Genomic DNA, 22324 nt, shown 5'->3' with positions numbered 1-22324 from the left:
GTTTCCTTCCTGGCTGTGACTCAGGGGCCCTGCCGGCCCCAACACAGCAGGAGGCCGCCCACTATGGGATGCGCCTGGCTGGCTGTGCTTGAGCCCAGCCACGTGGCCTCAGGAGGAGCCAGTGGGGCAGGTGAGGGCAGGGCCTGCAGCCGAAGAAGCACAGAGCACGTACTGCCTTCATGGAGGGCGTCTGTTGCCCGGCCAGGTGAGCCCCCAAGGCTGCAGTCCAGGAGGGGCGCACAAATCGGGTTCCTGGATCCTTAGGTCCTGCCCTGGGGAGGGCTGCAAATGCCATACCCCAGCCTACACAGCAGGGCCTTCCTCTTGACCTGACGCTGACCTGGCTCCCCATGCTCGGGGGATGCGCCTCTGTCAATCCATCACCCCAGCTCCAGGCCCAGAGGGGGCCTGAGTCCTTCCTGCTCCTGTGACAGCACCCTGCAGGCATGAGCCCCCTGGGGGTGGAGCCTCAGGTCCCACCCTCACCCAGGTAGCGGCCTCCAGCCTTGATGACAATGGCACCGCGGCTCCGCGTCTCCTCCTCGGCCTGAGCCATGCTCTGCCGTGCCTTCTGATAGGAGTCGTCGGTGGCACACACTGTGATTTTGTCCTGGATGCTGCCCAGGCAGTCCAGGTGGACGTCCCCATTGCTGTAAGACAAGGGCCAGGGATAAACACCCGGGATGACAGGGAGCGGCAGTCTCGGGGCCCACACCACCCACCCACAACTGGGAAACAGGCTACACACTGCATGGGCAACACAGTTTCCACGGGGCTCATCCTGACCTGAATTTAACAAGGGCACCCAGGCCCCAGGGCAGAGGCAGCATGCCAGGACGTGTGCCTGCGCTCTGGGTACACCTGAAGGGGCAGCAAGGCTCATCTGAGGGAAGGGGCACCAGCCTGTCCTCACCTGGAGACGTATTGCTGGATGCAGTCGAAGCTGCCCTGGGGGCTGTCGCGGCCAATGTTTGAAAGGTAGAAGGAGAAGTTCCGTGCCTCTGAGGGACAGTCAGGCTGAGGGATGGAGATGTGCTGTGCAGAGAGAGCAGGACATCACGGGAGAGTCCACAGCACAGAGGGGACCAGCCCGTCCCCACAGCTTGACACTTACAGTTGGAAAATGCTCGCACTTCCTAAGGGGGCCTGGTTTCTCAGCAGTCATGGTACTGTGGTCTGACACACACCTGGAGGCAGGGACCCTGGTCTGGGCTGTGACTCAGTTTTCCCACCCACCAAACAAGGCAGTTCTGGCCTGGGACACCCATGTTGAAGAATGAGACAGACAAGATGGGCACGGGCAACCAGCAGGGCATGCTGAAGTCGCTCCCATGAGACACAAGCTCCCCCTGACTGCCTGCTCGCTGCCATGTGGCTGGGTGGCAGGCAGGCAGCTCTCTTCCCTGATGGCCTGTGACACAGGATACACACCTCAGCATATGTAACCCTTACTTTGGACCCTGCTTCTGCTGCCCAGCTAGGAGAAGCCACAGCCCTCCCGGGAGAATGGACGGACAGCCCGCTGGCAGACAGAAGAACAGCACTGGTCCTACCCAAGGTGCAGGCTCAGGGCAGGTGGGACAGCACTGGGCCCAGAGGCCACCACACCCCAGCCTGCCCCACACTGGATGAAGGCTTGAGGGCTACTGAGGAAGGCTGGGGAGGACTGCAATACGTGGGCTGCTGCCTGTGAAGGGGACGAATGGGCCTCCAGAACCCTCTGCTTCCAGGGGTGACACTGCACAGACTCTTCACTGTGCCCCTTTCACCTGTATGGCACCTACTCCACACAGGCATGTGTGCCCACTTCCAAAATTCATCCTGGAAGCAGGGGGCCCAGCACAGAGTCCAGCGGCAGGTTTGTGTAACTACTGGGGCCAGAGGATGGTGGGGGACCCAGGGCTGAACCCGATGCTCAGGAGAGTCTCGTGCTGCTGGTGGCGGGGAGGCATGCACAGAGGGCTCTGGGGTTCTGCTGGACAGCAACGGAGGGGGGCAACTGGGTGAGGGATGGAGGAGGGAGACGGGAGGTTTGCTGGGAGCCCCATGGCAGATTCTTGCATTCCCAGCTCTGTGGCACAGCAGAATCCTGATTAATGATGTTGGTTTATGGTTCCCAGTTACTGGTAACCAGCAGGGAAGCCAGCCAGCTAGGCGTGAATGGCCCAGGAATGCGTGGATTTCTGTGCCAGCAGAGAGTTCTGAGGTGTGGGAATCTCAGTGGAGCCCCCAAGGCTGCCACGTAGCCCTTAGGTGGCTGGAGCACGGCAGGTCTGAGTGAGTCTGCCCCACTCCAGGTTATGGGGGGCAGGAGAACCGCTATAAATCTACACAAGTCTGTGTGCACAGAGACACCGTGAGCAGCTAACAGGCCGTCCCCTCCAAGATGGTCGCTGCCCCGCTGAGGCCCACCAGGGGTGTTGGGTCCCTGCCAGAGTCCCTCCCATGTGGGGGCCCGGCCCCCTCCAGGCAGGTGGGGGCTTGGAGGAGACAAATCCAGGCCCCCTGGGGGAAGCACATGGTAATCTGACTGACCAAGGTTCTCTCAGGCCGGTGGGTTTTGAACAATGCTTTCTTATTATTTTCATCCCCTGGGAGCCCTTTCTGTCCTTAGAATAAAATGTGTTCTGGGTAAAGAGATTACTATGCAAAGGAACATTACTCCCAAGAGCGAGGCGGCCCCTTCTACCCAGAGCGAAGCCCTCGCTTCCCCTGCCCCCACGCAGGCGCTTGCTGCCGACTTTGTTCAGGCACTCTTGCTCACCGCGGACTCAGACGCGCCCACCTGCCCGTGCCCTCCCTGGATCTCTAGCTGCTCAACCTTGGCACATGCACCACTCCAGATTCCACCCCCCCAACCACTTTAGGGATTTTTTTCAGACTGTTTCCAAATTGTCCCTGGTAAAAATGACACAGTGACAAGCCCCTGGTGGCTCGATCTTGTGTACATCCCTAGCTGCTCTGCAGAGCCAGTTCCTGGATGCACAGACTCGGGTCAGGGACCTTTGAAGAGCACCGCCAGGCCTCACTGTAGAAAATGCAGCTCAGGCTCCAGCCACAGCACAGGGAATGCTGAGGCCCTGAACCCCACCCCTGCTTCCCTTCCTTTTTTCATCAACTTCAGAGTCTCAGGATGGGGGAGGCCAGGTGGGAGCTTCTTTACCTCTCTAGAGGCTGACCCTTCACCAGCTGTCAGGGGTTAACAACTCAGAGTGGCCCCTAGACAGCAGAGGGGCCCAGGTCAGTCACCTCAGTGTTCATGAGAGGGCAGAGAGCACCAATGCAGCAAAGACAAGCACTTTGCTTCAGGTGACAACACCGCGCTCTCTGGGGGACCTGGTAAATGCTGCAGTTGCTCCAAGGAACCAGACAACTCCAGAGCTGGCTGCAAACCATGGCCTCCCCCATGGGCCTAACTCTCATGGTGCTGGCAGCACGGGAGGGGAGGTGCCGGGCCAAATCCGACTCTCACACTATGATGTGAACAATGCCGTCAAGACCCTACACCAGCTGCAAGTCACTCACATCTAAGGGGACACTCAACAGGAGCTGAGTGAGTTCGTTTCAGGCTGTAGGGGGGGAAAATGACCCTGGAGGTGGGCAGGGAGGAAAACTAGGGACAGAGGGAGAACTAGCCAACATCCCTGAGCTCAGGAGCCTACAGAGGGGGTCTCAATCTTTGGTCCATCAGCTTCACAAGCCTTAGGGAAGTGGGTCTGAAACATCCTTCAGCCCATGCTGTGAGCCTGACTGAGCCTGTCTACCAGCACCCTGGCCCTCTCCTGTTCCTCCATCTGCCCGCCCCTCCTCCCCGGCCTCCTGCTCCATAACCAGCCTTGCAGGCAAAGCCTGCCTCCTCACTTCTCAGGAACATGCAGGCCAAGCTGTGCACAGGCAGTGAAGCAACCAGGAGGAGGAAGTAAGAGCCAAGGTGCCCTGCCTCCTTCCTGCATCCAGTTTGGGTGATCAGCAAGGAAGTACCTGCTGTGCGCCCAGCACCAGGCCAGGCCCCTCAGTTAGTAGGGAGAAGGAAACATGTCCCATCAACACCCAGTTGCTCCAGAGGCCACAGGGGGGCAGTCCTGGTGCCCCTTCTTAGCAAACTCAGAAAGAAGCGTGCCCGCTTCACTACATACCTCCCTCCAGCCCTCATAATGGAGAATTATGGCCTGGCTTGCCCAGAGCTGCGGCACAGGGTTTCCAGGCCCTCAGAACCTTCTAGAAACTCTGTTACACATAAAACCAAAAGGAAGGAAAAGTGGGCAAAGCATGATTCTAAAGGTAAGGCAGTGGGACTTCTACTCCTGAACGGATGTGGCTCTCAAGCTCTGCACAAGAATTTGGGTGGCACAGGGCCCAGGCACAGGTGGACCTCACAGCACTTCCGTGGTTTCTATGATGGGCCACGTGGTGCCTTGTAGACCAGAAAGCATTGCTCGCTGGATGAGCAACACCATCTCTGTGGCCCTTTCCAGCTGCTGAGGGACACAGCATGACCACAGGCCACCAGAGGGCGACAAAGGACTAGCCTAGCAGCAAGTCCCAGCCAGCCCTGCCCCTACTGCCCAGCACTGACCTCCGCCCCTGGGGAAACAACCTGGGAAGAGAATGGGGAGGCTGGAAAAGGACCGCAAAAATTAATCTGGGTGTGCCACGGAGGTGTTCTGTAGACGTGGTGACATCCACAACCGGCTGACTTTTAAGTAAAGGAGGTGACCTCAATGGTCTGGGTGGGTCCCATTCAGCTAAAGGAAACTGAGGTCTTCCTGAGGAGGAGGAAGCTTGCCTGTGGCTGACAGTGCCGGCTCCTGCCTGAACCAGAAATTTCAGACTCACCAGCCCCACAAACGTATGAGCCAAGGACTTGCAATGAATCTCCTGGTATCCTATGTGCACACACAGGCACATGGAGTCCCCGGACCCTCTGCCTCACTGGAGCACCCTGGCTGGGGTGAAAAGCTCAGATCTCCCAGGTTCCATAAAGACCTGCCAGCTGTCACATGGAAAATGACTTAGACACATGTGGCAACTCTTCAGATAATAATAAAAATAATAATAGTAATAATAATAATAATAAAAGACTTGCAATGAAAACTAGAAGAAAAAACTAAAATGCTCCAAGAAATGTTTGGTGGGTGGGGAAAATGGGGATCCTAAGACCTGGGGGTCAAGGACTGTGGACACCTCAGCCTTTCTTTCACTCTCTAGTCTTTCTATAAGATGGTCATTTAGAATTACATACATTTCAGAAAAAATGGGGGTGCTGAGTTTTTACAACACCCTTGACACACACACCAGCCAGTACCAAAACCAAACACCCATGGTCCCGGGGCCACCAAGTACCCCAGAGACAAGCACCCCACCCTGGGGAGGCCACAGCTCCATACCTGCGTGAGCTCTGGGGCCACAGTGTCCAATCAGCACAGGGATTGGGTTGGAACAGGGCTTTGGGGCCTAGGAGGCAGGTGTGCACAGGCTACAGAAAAAGATGGGGGACTCGGAGGCACTACTGGACAAGAAAGATGATCTGCTGGTGCAGCCCCAGCAGGACCAGCCTGGGGCATCCAGAGGCACAAAGCCTGGTCTGGCACAGAGACGATGGGGCCAAAACATTGTCCCCAGCCTGCTGTTGTGTCCAGTGAGCCATGACGGGCCAGAGGGCACTCCTGTTCTACAATGCCGATACGATTAAGACAAAAAAGACTCACCCCTTGACTTCCTTGAAATCGAATTGACAGTCTCAGAGAAACAGAATCCTGCAAAAAAGTAAAATAGGAGAATGTTAGAAAGATATCTAGAAATCCAAAGACTCACTTCCCAGTTATATAAGGAACAGTGTAAGGGAAGTGTTTTCAGGTGGGTGAGAGGAGACGCATATATGTCTGCAAATTACAGGAAAGGTCACCAGAGCAGGGTTTTGAAGGATCAACATGAGTTCCATAGATGGCATGAGCACCAGGGCCAGAGGTACATAAGAGGCAAGAGTAGAGACATGGGCAATGGGCAGCTCCTTACTGTTCTCCCAAATCAGCCCCAGAGACACCCCGCAGGACGGACTTGAGGGAAGGGCATCACCAGCCAGGAGGCAGGCTCATGAGGTGATGCTGTACCCTCCCCCCGCAACACTATGGCAGGACAGAGCCCAGGGCCTGCCAGCTCCCACATCACATCTTCAGAGCAGTTTGTCACTTTGCTTAGAGTGAAGGAATTTCCAAATGTCATAGAAAAATATACTAAAAACTTCAAAGTATTTTAAGTGTCAGCTATTCAAAGATTAGCCTTTTGGCAGAATTTTCGGAAGACACAGATCCAGGCAGAGGATCACACCTCTCTTTCTTGCCCATCTTGGGCCCCAAGTCCCCATGTTCTGTGTAGCAGACATCATCCCACAGCATGGCCCTAATTTGTCACCAAAACCCCCTTAGAGCCCCCAAACCACCAACGCCCAAAGCCACCTCTGTGCCTGCTGTCCCCACCAGCCTCCTCCACACAGCGGGGAGATGTCTGGGTCCTCTTGCTGCCATCAGTGTCCACCTCTCAGGCCTCCACCCAAATTCAGAGAATGAGGTGTGTGCACCCCATGGGGGGACCTGGGCCTGGCCTGGCCCTTGGAGGGGCAGCGTTTAAAGATACTGGGTTAAAGACAGAGATCAGAAAGAAGGCCTGCAAGTGACCAGTGCTCACGTGACAGGCCACTGGTTATCAGTGAGGTGCTGGTTTCACAGGAGGATACCATGCACCCACCAAAATGGCTAAAACAGCAAGGGCAATATCTCCAGAACCCTTGCCACCCTCTGCTGGCAGGGGCACACCAGGGGCAGCTGCTGTGGAGAACACAACAATTTCTTAAAAGGTTAACACAGAGTTATCACTTAACCCAGCGATTCCACTCCCAGGGATATACCCAAGAGAAATGAAAATACGCATCTACACACTTGTACACAAATGCTCAGAGCGTCCATCATGCTGTAACCTCCCCTAGGGCCCACAGAGGGCCTTCTTTTGAGGACTTATGGGCTTCTGAGCAACATCACACAAACATGCAGAGGATTCCTCCACAGGCAAGGGAAAGACTGTCTGTCAACCATTTTCAAGCAGGAATGACATAAAACAGGTGGATGGGAAACAGCAGAGGGCGTGAGAATGGCACAGCACAGCAATGCTAAGGCAAAGCAGCGGGCCTGTCACCCTCATAGAGCTCTGCCGACATCACCCCATTATCACAGCCAGGAAGGCAGGCTGCTCCTGGCAGAAGGGACAGCAGGTGCAAAGCCAAGAGCAGAGACATGGGACGCTGCAGAGGTAGGGAGCATGTAGGGCTTGGTTCTTGCACTCCTAAGTCTTCCGGTCTGGGGCTCAGTCCAATACCACATGTGTCCTCCGTCCACACATGGCAAGGCCTGTGTGCTCCAGGGGCCTGGAGGAAGGGGCTGTGATAATGGTGATGATGTGAGTCTGGATTTAGGGTTGCAAGGGAGAGGAGCTGGACAGCACATCTTGCTGGAAGGAACTCCACTCAATGGCACCCACAATGCCTGGCTGCTGATGACCAGTGCCCACACGTGGGTGTGTGGTGGGTGCTCTCTCTGGACACACGCTCCTAGTGGGCCACTTTGTGAAGCATTTAACTGGCTTGGTAGTTGACAAGGAAGTTATCCAGAAGACTCCTTTCTGGCAAAGTCACTCACTCCCCAAGGGCACTGAGATGAGACATTAGCACTGGAGAAGGCCAGGCTTTCTCCGAGAGGCCAGGAGGACTGGCTGCAGATGAGTGTCCCCATGGCTGTCAAAGACCCGGGCTCTGGGCCACACGGGTGCTCATGGCATCCCCTCCCTCTGGCAGGAGGACCAGGCCTACCTGTCCAGAGGAGAGCAGTTCACTCCTGCCCTCACACCCACATGTTGGTGACTCCCCGTAGGCCATCAGTCCCCAGCTGTTGAAAACAGGCCCCAAGACAAGCCCCATCTGAGTCCACCCAGCCCCTGTGAAGGTTTGGGGGGCACAGAGGCCCACCAAGTAGGATGCCAGAACGAAGGGGGAAGCAGCCCTCAGTGCCTCCCTGTCACTTGCTCAAGGACTGAGGTGTGTTCAAATGACCCACGCAGCCCAGTTGCGGTCACAGGCGCGTCAGCAGGCACCCGAGGGCCCACCCCTGGAAGTCTGGGCTAGCACAGCTGCCTGGGCTGGCTGTACTCTGGCCCATCAGCTTGTCAGTCCCAGAGCAGACGACCTTGACTCCGTGCAGATTTTCCTGATGAGGCACCTGCAGGCAGGCTGCCTGCTCGCTTGTGCACCCCCATCAGGTTTGCAGGAGTAAACAGGCGCTGCAGGGCCACCTCTCCAAAGCTGCAGGAGTCTCTGATTTTGGAGTGTCCTGCTGGCACACAACCACCATCCCATCTGTCACAAACTCCCAGCTGGAGGCCCCAAAGCACGACAGAATTTAAACCATTACAAGAAGGATTAAGAAAAGAGTTGTCTCAGGAGTTTCTAAAACACACTAAAACCACACATGGGTGTCTTAACATCCAATAAAGTGGCCTTTGACAGGTGGTATTTTGTTGGGGGGGGGCTATTTGGAACTGGTATCTGTTTTTTGATCAAGATAAGGTTTTTATCCTCCTAAACAAAGTTCTCAGGTATTTACAATGAAGCAAACATGCGAATCCAGCCCTGTCAATTCCAAGAACCCACCAGAATGAAACTGGCCATGTGATAACTCGTTGACTCTTGCCCTTTCCTCTGAGTCAGGCTCAGAGTGGCAGGCTGAGGGGAACCCCAAATGCCAGGGGCCCCTCTGGTAACCAAGTCAGGTACATTGATGGAAATGGCTCTCAGCACCTGGGGACACAGTCCAGCTTCCTCCTTCTACTATCTGTCCAGCAAGCAGAGGGAGGACCATCTGGTCTTCCTGCTCCAACAAGTTGCAGTGGACACCAAAGGGGACCTGCTCTTGGAGATTGCTCCCAAACTCCTGTAGATAGCACACACCAAAAGCTGAAGATTCAAGGCTCCTGAGGAACAGGGGGCAATGACGTGGCTGGGTCCACAGTGTCCCCCTCAGGATAGCACTGGGTCCCAGGCCTTCACCAGCATGGAGGCCACTAAGTCAGGGGGAAGTGCAGGCTTTGGGTGTACAGCACTAAATGGTAATGAGGAGACACCAGGACTGGGAGGGGAGGTAGCAGACCTGCTCAGGGTCCTGACACCATACAACCTGAGGCACAAGGTTAACTAGAAGGCCATGGCCTGGGGGCTTGGAGCAGCCAGATTTGCACATTTGCCTGTGGACATGCTGACTGAGCACCTCCAGCCTACTCGGACCATGTATCCATCCTGTACTTGAGGAGTGCTTTCCAAGCCCTGTGGGGCTCATGCTGTGCCTCACAGAGCATGGCATGCAAAGCCGGGCAGCTGGACACAGGACAGCACATGGTTGTGACTGCACATGGAAGGATGGAGCACTTTGCATGTGGCAAAGGAGCAGACCTGCGCAGGGCTGGGGAATGCTGACATGCAGATGCAGGCTGGCCTGCAGGCAGCCCGCAGGGTTTCCCCCAGGCATGGGAAGACCAGCGGCCACCCTCTATACCTGCCTGGCCTGGTCTGGACCCAGTAGTCAGTACACGCTGGTGGTGCACAGGCTGGCCATGTGACTGCAGCCCTCACCGCCTTCTGGCTGGCTGCTTCCTGCAGGGGACGACAGCTCACAAGATCAATGGTGCACCACCTGTCAGGGGAGCCCTACCACCCTATTACCTCATCTACACAGGATGAATATCCAAGGGCCAGGAGAGTCTGACAGGCTAGCCTGGGCACTGCCTGTTTCTCTGTCAGCTTGGCAGCTTTTGGTCTGGCCTCCAGACTGCAATTAGCAAGTCACAGGGTAAGGTAACTTCTTCCTGTGACAGTCCCCAGGGCACAGCATGCCTGTTGGCTCGGTACCCGCATAGGCTGTGCTTCAGACCAGCAACTTTACATGGTATGCCCCTAACCTCTGCAGACCCTCTGACCCCACCACAGGCTCAGAGGTCACGCCCTCCCCGTGGGCTGAGCTACCCAGTGCAGTAGGCATGGAGGGAGTCTGGGCCCTCCAGAGGCCCAACCCCCACGCTAGCCCTTTCAGGCTCCAAGTGGCAGAACACCCCTCCCATTAGGCGAACCCCGGCTGACATGGGGAGTTCCTAGGGACAAGGTCACTGGTGGGGCTGAGCTTTAACCAAAAGCCCAGGGGTGAGTCAGGAGGCCTCCTGCACCCTGCAGTGTCATACAGATGGTGATGCAGTGGGAAAAAACTGGAAGGGGGAAGGCAAGGGGCAGGGGTACAGGCAGCGCCTGAGGGAGGAGGCACAAATGCTGGCACAAGACCCCTTTCCACTAGGACAGGAAGAGGGTGAGGAGGAACCTCACCACCGCCGCCGGAATGCCCTTATCTCTCCCTGCAGAGAAGAGCGCTGGGCGGTGAAGCAACAGGAAGTGGCTTACGAAATCCACCTCCAGGTCTGGCGATCAGTTTACAGAAAGTGCAGGGGGTAAGGCATCAGGTTACACTCCCCGTGGTTCTCAGCTGAGGGATCCTGCCCCAGGGGGCCCTGGCGGTGGCTGGCGGTGTCCAGGGACAGGACTTGGAGGCACTATGGCTGCAGGGGACAGAGGCCAAGGATGCTGCTCAGCAACTTCCGCGTCCAGGACCGCCCACCCCCAGTGGGATCCAGCCCCCAACGTCTGCGCTAAGTGCTGCCATGCAGAAAATGACAGGAAAACGACCGCTAGGGCAGAACTGGGGAAATTCCACAGGACAAACGATGTGGTTTCTTCAACAGCTCAATGGCGTAGGGGGAGAAGATGTGCTCGTCGCCATGAGGCTCTGTGTGGACCTGACTCAGCCTGCCCCCGTGAAGAACGTACACAGACCCTGTGCTAGCCATGGACCCCCTCACAGAGCTTCAGGGAGGTGGTATCTAAAAAGCCATTCCCAAACTTCTGGCATCCAACATTTACACTGGAAACGCCCTTAGTTAAGAAAAGATGCCTGGGGCCATTTTAAAATAGCTCCAGTAAAACCCAACCAAAAGGGATGGGGAGGGCTGCTGACAGGAAGGGCTGAGGGTCAGTCACCCACAGAGGGTGAGGCTGGGCGACAACACGGGCACAACCATGATTCTCCTCCCTGTCCCTTCTATGTGTGAGCACTCCTGTGTAAAAGATTTCAAGTGAGAAGGGCAGACATACAAGAACCCCATGGGACAAAGAATGGCTCAGAGCCGGCATGTCTTCCAGGTGCACCCCTGGGACGCCTGCCACTGGTCAGGTCTGGGGACCAGCACTCAACACCACCCCTTCTGGCCCTGAAATGCCCACTGGGCCCAGGGTCACATATGCCTGGGGAAGGAGCTCCTGGCAGTCTACACAGCCTGACAGCCCTGGTAACAAGGAGATGCCTAGAAAATGACCGAGTAAAGACATCTGCCCCTCCTTAAAGAGCCCAAGTGATTCTGCAAAGCACAAACGAAGTACTGAGAAAAGGCCTGGTTGCTGACCTCCTCGAAAATGCTCCAGGCCTTTCCAGTAAAGTGCCAAGGATTGGGAAATGCCTTTCAGGAATCCTCCCTGTGACTTCCTGGCAGCTTCCAAGTGAGCCGCTGAGGCTGTGGAGAGTTTATACAAGAGTCCGGGACTGTCAGTAATCAAGACAATTTGGTACTGGCACAAGAACAGACCCACAGACCAGCGGAACAGAAGAGAGTCCAGGTATTAACCCAAACATATATGGTCAATTAATATACGATAAAGGAGCCATGGACATACAACGGGGAAACGAAAGCCTCTTCAACAGCTGGTGTTGGCAAAACTGGACAGCTACATGTGAGAGAATGAAACTGGATCATTGTCTAACCCCATATACAAAAGTAAAATTCGAAATGGATCAAAGACCGGAATGTAAGTCATGAAACCATAAAACTCTTAGAAGAAAAAAGGCAAAAATCTCTTGGACATAAACAGGAGCAACTTCTTCATGAACAAATCTCCCCAGGCAAGGGAACCAAAGCAAAGATGAACAAGTGGGACTGTATCAAGCTGAAAAGCTTCTGTACAGCAAAGGATACCATTGATAGAACAAAAAGGCATCCTACAGTATGGGAGAATATATTCATAAATGACAGATCTGATAAAGGGTTGACATCCAAAATATATAAAGAGCTCACGAACCTCGACAAACAAAAAGCAAATAATCCAATGAAAAAATGGGCAGAGGATCTGAACAGACACTTCTCCAAAGAAGAAACTCAGATGGCCAACAGACACATGAAAAGATGCTCCACATCGCTAATCATCAGAGAAATGCAAATTAAAACCACAATGAGATATCATCTCACACCAGTAAGGATCACCACCATCCAAAAGACGAACAACAAATTTTGGCAAGGATGTGGAGAAAGAGGAACCCTCCTACACTGCTGGTGGGAATGTAAATTAGTTCAACCATTGTGGAAAGCAGTATGGAGATTCCTCAAAAAACGAAAAATAGAAATACCATTTGACCCAGGAATTCCACTCCTAGGAATTTACCCTAAGAGTGTAGCAACCCAGTTTGAAAAAGACAGATGCACCCCTATGTTTATCACAGCACTATTTACAACAGCCAGAAATGGAAGCAACCTAAGTGTCCCTCAGTAGATGAATGGATAAAGAAGATGTGGTACATATACACAATGGAATATTATTCAGCCATAAGAAGAAAATGAATCGTACCATTTGCAACAACATGGATGGAGCTAGAGGGTATTATGCTCAGTGAAATAAGCCAGGTGGAAAAAGACAAGCACCAAATGATTTCACTCATATGTGGAGTATAAGAACAAAGCAAAAACTGAAGGAACAAAACAGCAGCAGACTCACAACCCAAGAATGGACTGACAGTTGCCAAAGGGAAAGGGACTGGGGAGGATGGGTGGATAGGGAGGGATAAGGGGGAAAAGGGGGCATTACGATTAGCACACATAATGTTGGGGGGTGAGGGCTGTACAACACAGAGAAGACAAGTAGTGATTCTACAGCATCTTACTACGCTGATGGACACTGACTGTAATGGGTGTGTGGTGGGGACTTGGTGATGGAGGGAGTCTAGTAACCATAATGTTGCTCATGTAACTGTAGATTAATGATATAAAAAAAAAAAGAGTCTGTGACTGTGAGGGGCTGTTTCCATGAACCTAGACAGGGAGGACAGCAGCACAGTCACCATTTCGTGGAGGGACATGTAAACGCAAGAAAAGGGATTCCAAGCAGCCAAGCGCCACGTGCAAACAGGACCCACACAGTGGCCAGCACAGCAAACATTTCTATCTAAACTCATGGAGGTACACAGAAAGCCTACAGAGAAAAGTTTACAAAACCTTGAGGATTAGGAAAAAACTGATACAAATCACTTGAAATGGTGGCCTGACATCCTCCCACCCATTTGTTTGCTCTTCTGGGGTCAATAAATGAACGCAGCCAGCATACTGGACAGTGTTCCCTTCCTTTCTGTGGGAATTCCCCTGTGCCCGCTTGTCCTCCACCACCCTAGCCAACTCCAGTCTGTTTTCTGCCCCTAAGGTTGGGCCTCTTCCAGGTCACATCAATGGAATCAGACTGTACTCATTTCTTGTGACTATTGTAACAAATCACCACAAACTCGGTGACTGAAAACAACAGTCTGGGAGGCCAGAAGTCTGAAGTCAGTATTCCAGGGCTGAATTCCAGTATGGGTACGGTAGGGCTCCCCCCAGAGGCTCTAGGGGAGGAGTCCTCTTTGCCTCTTCCGGCCTCCAGGGGCTCCGGTGGGCCTTGTCTTGTGACCACATCACCCCAATCTCTCCCTCCATGTCAGATCTCTCCCTGCCTCTTTTTTATAAGGTCACTTGTGATTACATTTATAGTTCACCTGGATAATCCCAGATAACCTCTCCATCTAAAGATGTTTAACTTAATCCTACCTGTAAAGTCCCTTTTCTCCATATGTGGGTCCAGTCACAGGTTCTGGGGGTTAAGACCTGGATATTCATGGGGCCCTCATCTAGCTGACCAGAGGCTTGGCTTAATGCCTCTGAGATTCTCCCACATCGCTGTCTCTCTCTGAAGGCCATTCCTTTTTATTGCTGAGTATTAACCGCTGAGTGTCACACCACAGCTTGTTCATCCATTTGCTGACAGAAAGATACTGGGGTCATCTCCAGTTTGGGGGACTAGTAAGTAAAGCTGCTTATAGACATTCACGTGCAGGCTTTTGTGCAGATATGAGCTTATGTTTTTCTTGGTGAACACCCAGGAGCAGGACTGGAGGGCCCTAAGGTTTAAGTGTCTGTTCAACTTCATAAGGGACTGTCAGTCAGACTGTCTTCCAGAGTGGCCACACACTTTCGCATTCCTACCAGCAATGAAGAGAGCCCAGCTGCTCCCCATCCATGTCAGCATTTAATACTGTTGGATTTTTTTATTTTAGCCGTTCTTGCAGGTATGAAGTGGTATTTCACTGTGGTTTCAATTTCTATTTCCCTAATGACTAATGACTAGAAGCATCTTTTCATGGATGACTTTGCTGTTCTTGCATCTTTGTGATGAAGCTGTACCAATCTCTAATGCAGTTTTTAAAAGTGGGTCCTATTCTTATCACATTTTGAGAGTTCTTTATATTTTCTGGACATAAAAGCTTTATCAGATGATAAAGATTTTTTTTGTTTTGCAAAGATTCTCTCCCAGTCTATGTCTTTTAATCCTCTTAATAGTGTCCTTCAAAAAGCAGAAGTTAACTCCAATAAAGTGGCACCCACCAATTTTTTCTTTTATGGGGCTTGCTCTTTGGTATCAGAGCTGTCTCCTTTCTTTTTTTAAATAGTTCTATTTACAAAAATATTCTAAATCACCACTCTCACCAACTCCCCTTTCTCTTCCCCAAAAAGAAGCTCCAGGGACCTGCCACCCTCACCCAGTACCCACTGAAGTGTCTCTCACATTCTTCTGTCTGCACACTCTCTGGATCATGACCATGGACATTCCCTGGATGCTAACCACTCAAACATTGCCAGGGTTCAGCCTCTGGACCTCCGTGGGTCAGTTCAAAAGGACCCACAGGGCAGGGTCTGGTGTATGCTCCACACATATGTGGATGGGTGGCATCTGAGTGATGGCTGGAAGGGGCTCATGGACTCACTGGGCACAGGCTCTCCAGGAAGTTGCAGCAAAAGCAGTCTCAGAGATGTGTGGAATCTGGGACATCCAGTCTCCATCACAAACCCACTCCCATCTCCGACTACAGGCATACCTTGTGTTACTGTACTTTGCAGATACTGTGTTTTTCACAAAATGAAGATCTGGGGCAACCTTGCATCAGGCAAGTTTATCAGCACCATTTTTTCCAACAGTGACTGCTCACTTCGTGTCTCTGTGTCACATTTTGGTATTCTCCCAATATTTCAAACTTTTTCATTATTATTGTATTTGTTATGGCGATCTGTGACCAGGGATCAGAACTCACTGAAAAGCTTGGAAGACAGCATCTTTTAGCCATCAAGTCCTGTTCCTGGGTGTTCACCAAGAAAAATATAAGCAATAAAGTACACTGCTTTAAGACATAATGCTATTGCACACTTAATAGACTACACCATGGTAAACACAACTCTCATATACACTGGGAAACCAAAACATTCATTTGAGACTTGACAGACTTTGATATCCACTTCACCAAGACGGTCTGGAACCAACCCTGCAGTGCCCCAGAGGCATGCCTGTACTCAGGTATTGGTTCCCCATGTTAGCTGCTGAGGAAAAGGAGCACAGAGAAGACAGGGCGGCTGGAGGTCATGGTTGGGCTGGGTCCCCCACTCCACCTGCACAGCTGATCTCAACCAGCCCAGGGGTCCCCACATGGCTCATACCTGGTCACTGCCCCTTCAAACTTAATCCAATTTCACAATATATTCACCTCGTGAAACACATGTGACCCTATGGCAATGTGATTAGACAAACATTCGTGGAACAGTCCTTCACATTACAGGGCTTCTATTCCACTGAGCCCTGCTCCATCGACAGAGAACACCTGCTCAGTCCCAGGCCTATTCCAAGGAGAGGGGTGCCGTCATGGGATGCCAACCCGTCACCTCTCCAAGCCATGCAACCCACATCTGGGCTGGGCCCTGTCTCCAACACCTTTGCCTCATTATTTCATCTCTCCCCACTGCCTTTCCTCAAACAGAAAACTAGGAAGCCGCCCTAGGTTGGTGCCTGCTGCATGCCCCCAGCACACACAGCCTTGCGGTGCTGAGTACAGTCACAGAGGGCCAGCTCCACACACTGGACTTGCTGCCCTGCACTGTCCCAAACCCTGGGCCGCATCTTGTTGGTGTCCAGGCACAGAACCCCCACAACGCGGAGTTCACAGTCTTGGCCCCTCACTCTGTGTTGGGGTGGCAGAAAACTCAAGGAAGTACATCCTGGCTGCTTCTCTCTCTCTCACAGAATCCTTGATGAAGGCTATGAAAACCTGTAGGAAAATGCAGATAAGCAGGCAAGAAAGCACACAGGGCCCTCTGCACCCGTGCCTGTCCCAGGCCACCACATACAGAGCCTGAGTGTTGGGTGGGGGCTCATTTTGTTTTCCTAATTGTTCACCAAAGTTCGTCCCCCGCCCATGGCTGGAGGACGGCATGACCACCACCCCACAACAGTGAGAGGTGGCATCTTACAGCAGAAGCAGCAGAGGCCCTGATCTAGCTCACGGGATCCTCAGGAGCACAGCCATGTCGCAGCACCCAGCTCAGATCCCATTTTTCTCATTCATCATCTGTTCCCTGCAAAGGCCACAAACTCATCCCAGCTCTGCAGGCACAAATCACAGACTAAAAACTGACTTCTCTTTCCCTTGGGGGATGCCCCCCACCCCCCATGGCCTCCAGCCAGTACCTAGGGGTTGCTCCCGTGCATTCCCTTCACACACACAGCACAAGTTGCAACCTGGGAGCCACCAGGCCAGGTACTGATCCATCCACCCTTCCCACCCCAGGACTCGGTGTTGGTCCTTCCATACCACCTCAGGCTCTGTCCTGAGTCCACATGCCTCTTCACCCACCGAGCCCCAGCAAAGCCGCAGATGACACCAGCCTCTGACCAGCCTCAGGTATCAGCTCCAGGCCATGTTCAAAACCCTCACTGCTTCCATCAGCACACTGGAGCAGATCCTAACTGCTCAGGAACATGAGAAGGCACACCCAGACCCCTGTGCCCCACCGTTCGCCATCAGGAGCACCGCTGCCTCCGAGCAGAGCTGGCTCACACACAGCCAAGCCGAGGAGGCTGTGTCAGCCACAGTACTGGTCAGGAGGTGCCTCGGACTGCAGGGCGAGGCCCACCCAGTATCTCCCCTCTCCAAGGGTTCCAGAGACATCCCAGAGGCTTTGGGGGAAGGCCTGGATGAGCCAACCTCCCCAGAGAGCTGGGTCACCCTGTCTTGTACCACCAGCTCTGATACTTTGAATCAGAAAATTCCAAAAGTCTCAGAAAGATGTCAAATCTGGGAGGAAAGATAGTCAAGAGCCTGGGACCCACCTGCACAGCAGCCCTGGGTCCCTCACCATTGGCAACATGCTCCTGCTGACTCTGGCCTCAAATGTGTAGGTCAGGAGGGGAGTAGGGCAGATGCGACAAAGGCCTGTGGGGTAGGCGTGCCAGGCCCGAGGCCACAGAAGGCCAACCAGCTGCGTTGGGCACTTGGCCTTCCTTCTCCCGGAAGGCTGTGCCCCCTTCTCCCCAAATGGGGGCTGTCCTCAATCAGGCGGTCAGGCTCAAAGCAGCTGGCCGGCTCCAATACGGCCCCCAGTCACTTGCTGCACGTCTCGGGAAAGCTCTCGCCTCGCTGGCTCTGCCTCAGAGCAGGCTGAAGGAAATCCACGCGTTGTTGACTTTGAATAAGAGAACCCAACCTGGTCAAGGCCGGGCTGCACTGGGTGTTCAGGGAGGCCCCAGGACCAAACACCACTCTGTATCCTGCACCCTAGGAGCACCTCCTTGTTTCCATAACAAAAATCTGTGCAGCTGCAGGTGCTCGGCTTCTCAGCTTTCATCATTAACAGAGCCAAGAATGGACTGGTCCCTTCAGATGCTGGCTTGGCTTCCATTAGACCCAAGTGTTAGTCTTTGGGACAAGAGGATGCTCCGTCACCAGAACAGAGATCAGACCTTCCTGGAACAATCTGGATGGTCAGGAGCTGTGGAGCCTGGTGGGGACAGGACCCGGCTGCCCTCCAGCTAAAATGCCAGCGGCTGCCTTCAGCCTACCCTGAGAGAGGCTCTCTGCCTCTGCCTGCTGCCCCAGCCCGTGTAAGCGCACGCGTGCACGCACACACACACACACAACGCCCCCACCACCCCAGCACTGACAGGCTGGCTGGAGAGCATCCACAGGGTGGGCAGTCGCAACTGCCTTCCACCTGCCTGGCACCATCTATTCTGAGAAACGTGCCTGAGAACACTGGCAAGTGAGCAGTGTACGAGATTCATCCCAGGCTACCTCTCCAAACGCGTCGGCTGCCACCCGGCTCCCAACACACAAAAGGACCAGTCCTGTTCTTGGTTAATTTATGAGTAAGCACCCACCCAGATCACTCCTCAGAAAGACCCCTCAGAGCACAGAGCCCAGTGGGAAATGTCACCAACGTGGACTGCTCCTGCCAGCCCCTTGTGGGAGAGGGCAGGGAGCAGCACATGCTCTGCAGGTGCTCAGCACTTACTAGTCTAGATGCTGACTATGGGAACCTCCTATGGACAAAGCCACACATTTCTGGGACCACCTTCAGGCAGATAAGGAAACTGAGGCTCTAAGAAGCCAGGAGCCTTGCTCAAGATCACCTGCTCATTAAGTGAGAGCACACTGGAAGCCAGGATCCTCCCCAAATAAGGAGTGGGCAGGCCCTCTGCTCCTTTGGGATGTGTCTTTTCTCCTGACTCCTTTTCTTCCACATCAAAGGGTCACGCTGCTTCAGACATGCCTGTCGCTCTCCTTGGAAGGCCGACCAGCATCCTCAACTGCTGCTGAGTGAGGGGCTCCCATTTCTGTGGCTCTGCTTCCATTAGCCCACCTGCTGGAGAAGAGCCTTGCCCAGAAAGCACGAATGACTCAAGAGTCTGAACTGTCAACCAACTGTTAAAGAACGTTACAGAATGTTTTGTCACCTACCTTAAAAAAAAGTGGGGGGGACTAACCTTGGCTCCAAGTGACAAGATAAGCAACATGTATTTACCTAAAAGCTGATGCACCCCAGAACTCAGGAGGCAGTTCAAGTTCTGCTGAGCAAAGTGCAGATCCAGGTAATAGCAGAATGCTGATATGAATGAGGAGGGGGTCCTTCCAGGAGCTCTGGCACAATCCTAGGAGCTTCCGAAGAGTAATTCTTCAATTCTGTAACATCAGACAGTCTCCCTGCTCTGGAGAGATCTGGAGAGGGCAGTGCAGGCCCACGCAGACCTTGGGCTGGCCACGTCCTTGTCACATAGGCCTGTGGCTCCCACCATGCTCCCTCCTAGGAGGACCTCACCAGCTGCCAACCAGGCTTCGTGCCACTTCCCAACCAGCTCTGCCAGCTCTACCTTTTCACAGGGGGCTCCAATCTTGTACAAGCATCAAATCCCACCCTGCAGCCTAGAGGCCCAACCTAGCCCCCTTTACAGTAGTCAAACCCAGCACTGTATGAACCACATGACAATGCCTCATCTAGGCCATTGCTCCCAGGACCAACGAGCCAACTCCTCAATGGAGGCATCCTCAGAAAGGCTTCCCACTGGGCATGCCCACTGGACCCCTGCCACCAGCTGAGGGCATCTCCCTGACCCATGTGCTTGGCTGGCCTTTCCCCACCTGAAAGGCCCAGAAGGAGGGAGCACGTCCTATCACTGCTGATCCCCAGAGTCAATGGCCTGGCACCAGATCGCCTGAGTGAGGGCTCAGACACCTGCTGAGCAGAGGCTTGAGGCAGCCCCAATCACCTGTGCAGCAGGTGATACACACTGCTTCCTGGATCAGGGAATAGCACCCCTACCTGTCAATCTCTCCTAGACCTTATCTGGAAATTATCCCCAAATCACAGAGAGCGGCAATCATACAAAGAACACAAATGCCTTTAACCCCCACACCGACCTGCTGCTAAGTTTCCCCACCTGCCCACACGCATGGTTCCCTTTCCTCCCCCGCACACACGCAGACCACCACCTGCCCATTTGGGTGCACACACGGGCTTCCCTGAATCACTTGAGAGCGAGCTGTAGATGTCACTGCACTTTGCCCTGAAATGCTTGGCCTATTTCTGAAGAATAAAGGTACTCTCTTCCGTAGGCACACAGCAGCACCAGCTTTGCTGCATTCATTATCAACAGGGCTGCTGGCCACCTTCCACGTTGCCAACTGTGCTACCTAAACATGGCTCTTTCTCCAGCTAGTAGAATGGCACACTGCACTGAGCAGCCCCATCTTGCCCATCTTTAACCTGGAAGTTTCTCAGCCATTCTTTGGCACTTAGGCATTAACATTTGGAGTACCACAAGGCCCCCCTTTCTTTACTAGAGCATGCTGCATTTCAGCCTGTTGCAGCCTGTGATGAGACACATTGTGTGTTCCACTTGCAGGCCCTGAGGTGACCATGGCCCCCTGTGACCCGCCACCTGTGGCACAGGGGGCCTGTCTGCCCTCATGGGTCTATGAACTCTGATCACCCAGGCAGCGCCACCCTGTTCAGTCTGCCTGCTCCCTACCTGCAGCCCGGGTGCAGCCCTGCTGTCTGTTCACAGCCTCACAGTAATGACCATAAAAGGCACTTCCTGTCTCGGCTGGCCTCAGCATCCCACAGCGAGGAGAAGCCCTCCAGTTCTCCCTGTTCATTTATTCACAAGATTACCACTGGCAGAATGATGGCTAATTTTATGGATCAACCCGGCTAGGCCATAGAACCCATCTGGTCAAACACCAGTCTAGATAGTGCAACAAAAGCACTTTTTAGATGACGTTAACATTTAAATCAGTAAATGCTGAGTAAAGCAGATTATGCTCCATAGTGTGGGTGGAACTTGTCTTATCAGTTGAAGGCTTTAAGAGAAAAAAGGCTGAAGTCTCCTGGAGAAAGAAGAAATTCTGCCTCTAGACTGCCTTTGGACTTGAGATACATCAGCTAGCTCTTCCCTGGGTCTCCAGCCTGCTGGCCTCCCCTGCAGACTTTGGACCTGCCAGCCCCCATAATCATATAAGACAATTCCTTCAAACAAGGCTCTCCCTCCTATTGGTTCTGCTTCTGTGGAGAACCCTAATGCAGACTGGCGGCATGCCTTTTCCAATGACCTCAAAAGGATTACAGTCCTTAATTAACTTGATGCTCAGATTGTCCCAGGCTGGCCCCCAGACCCTTGGTGCTGGCTCCTGACCAGTACTCACCCTTCCTGACATCCTGGCACAACACAGGCTCCAAGCTTGACCTGATCTGCTCCGGCACAGCCATGAGATCACCCACCTCTCCCAGGAGCCCCCATTCCAGAGTTAAGACCAGGAAGCTTCCTCATCCATGACAACAGCTGACAGAGGGCCCCACCCAGGGCAGCTCCTGAAGATCCTGCTTCAAAGGAAGTCCCCAGGATACGGTTTGAACTTGGGGTGTCCTTGAATTTGAATGGGGAAAAACCCACATCTATTACCCTTAACTGAAACTTAGCATTCCTCGAGTTACAAACATACGCAACAAATTTCAGCAACGTGAGCTGTATCAACTCTGATAGGCTTTAGAACACCAAACATCGGTTTGTGCCAATATGCTCAAATGCCATTTTTGCTCACCACTATTTCAAACTTATAGCAATTAGATCTGCCACTAGATTTAATAATTTAACACATTAACCTAACGAATCTGTTAGTAGGTCACACATTTCTTTTTTTTTTGGTATCATTCATCTACAATTACATGAAGGACATTATGTTTACTAGGCTCCCCACTTCACCAAGTCCCCCCCACATACCTCTTCACAGTCACTGTCCATCACCATAGTAAGATGCTGTAAAATCACTACTTGTCTTCTCTGGTCACACATTGCTTTTTAATGCTTCACTCAATCTCTATGTAGTGCATTTCCTTGGTAATTCTACATATTTCAGGTATCTGAGAGGGAAGTATGCCCAGAAAGGGCCAAATGAGACTCAGCCATGGGTGGTCTGGTGGGGAAGGTGCTTTTAAAGGTGGCTGGAGTTAAAAAAAAATTAGCCCTACTAAGATTCCTCAAGGGAGGAACAACCTAAGACAGGCACAGTCGCAGGGG

The 22324-nt window shown here is 53.1% G+C and overlaps 1 protein-coding gene across 2 annotated transcripts in view; it reads right to left on the bottom strand.

Moving 5' to 3' along the window:
* ELL (elongation factor for RNA polymerase II) overlaps positions 1-22324 on the bottom strand; it is a 66139-nt gene that overhangs the window by 18285 nt on the left and 25530 nt on the right. For both annotated transcript variants that reach the window (XM_073220310.1, XM_073220311.1), the window contains exons 2-4: positions 5709-5756; positions 914-1035; positions 487-650 (exon numbers count right to left, since the gene is read on the bottom strand). In XM_073220310.1, the coding sequence (XP_073076411.1) occupies positions 487-650; positions 914-1035; positions 5709-5756 (334 nt within the window). The remainder of the gene's footprint in view (positions 1-486; positions 651-913; positions 1036-5708; positions 5757-22324) is intronic.

Source organism: Manis javanica, chromosome 13, assembly GCF_040802235.1.
Source record: "Manis javanica isolate MJ-LG chromosome 13, MJ_LKY, whole genome shotgun sequence".
NCBI classification, from domain to species: domain Eukaryota; kingdom Metazoa; phylum Chordata; class Mammalia; order Pholidota; family Manidae; genus Manis; species Manis javanica.
This window is presented reverse-complemented; position numbering and strand designations above follow the sequence as displayed.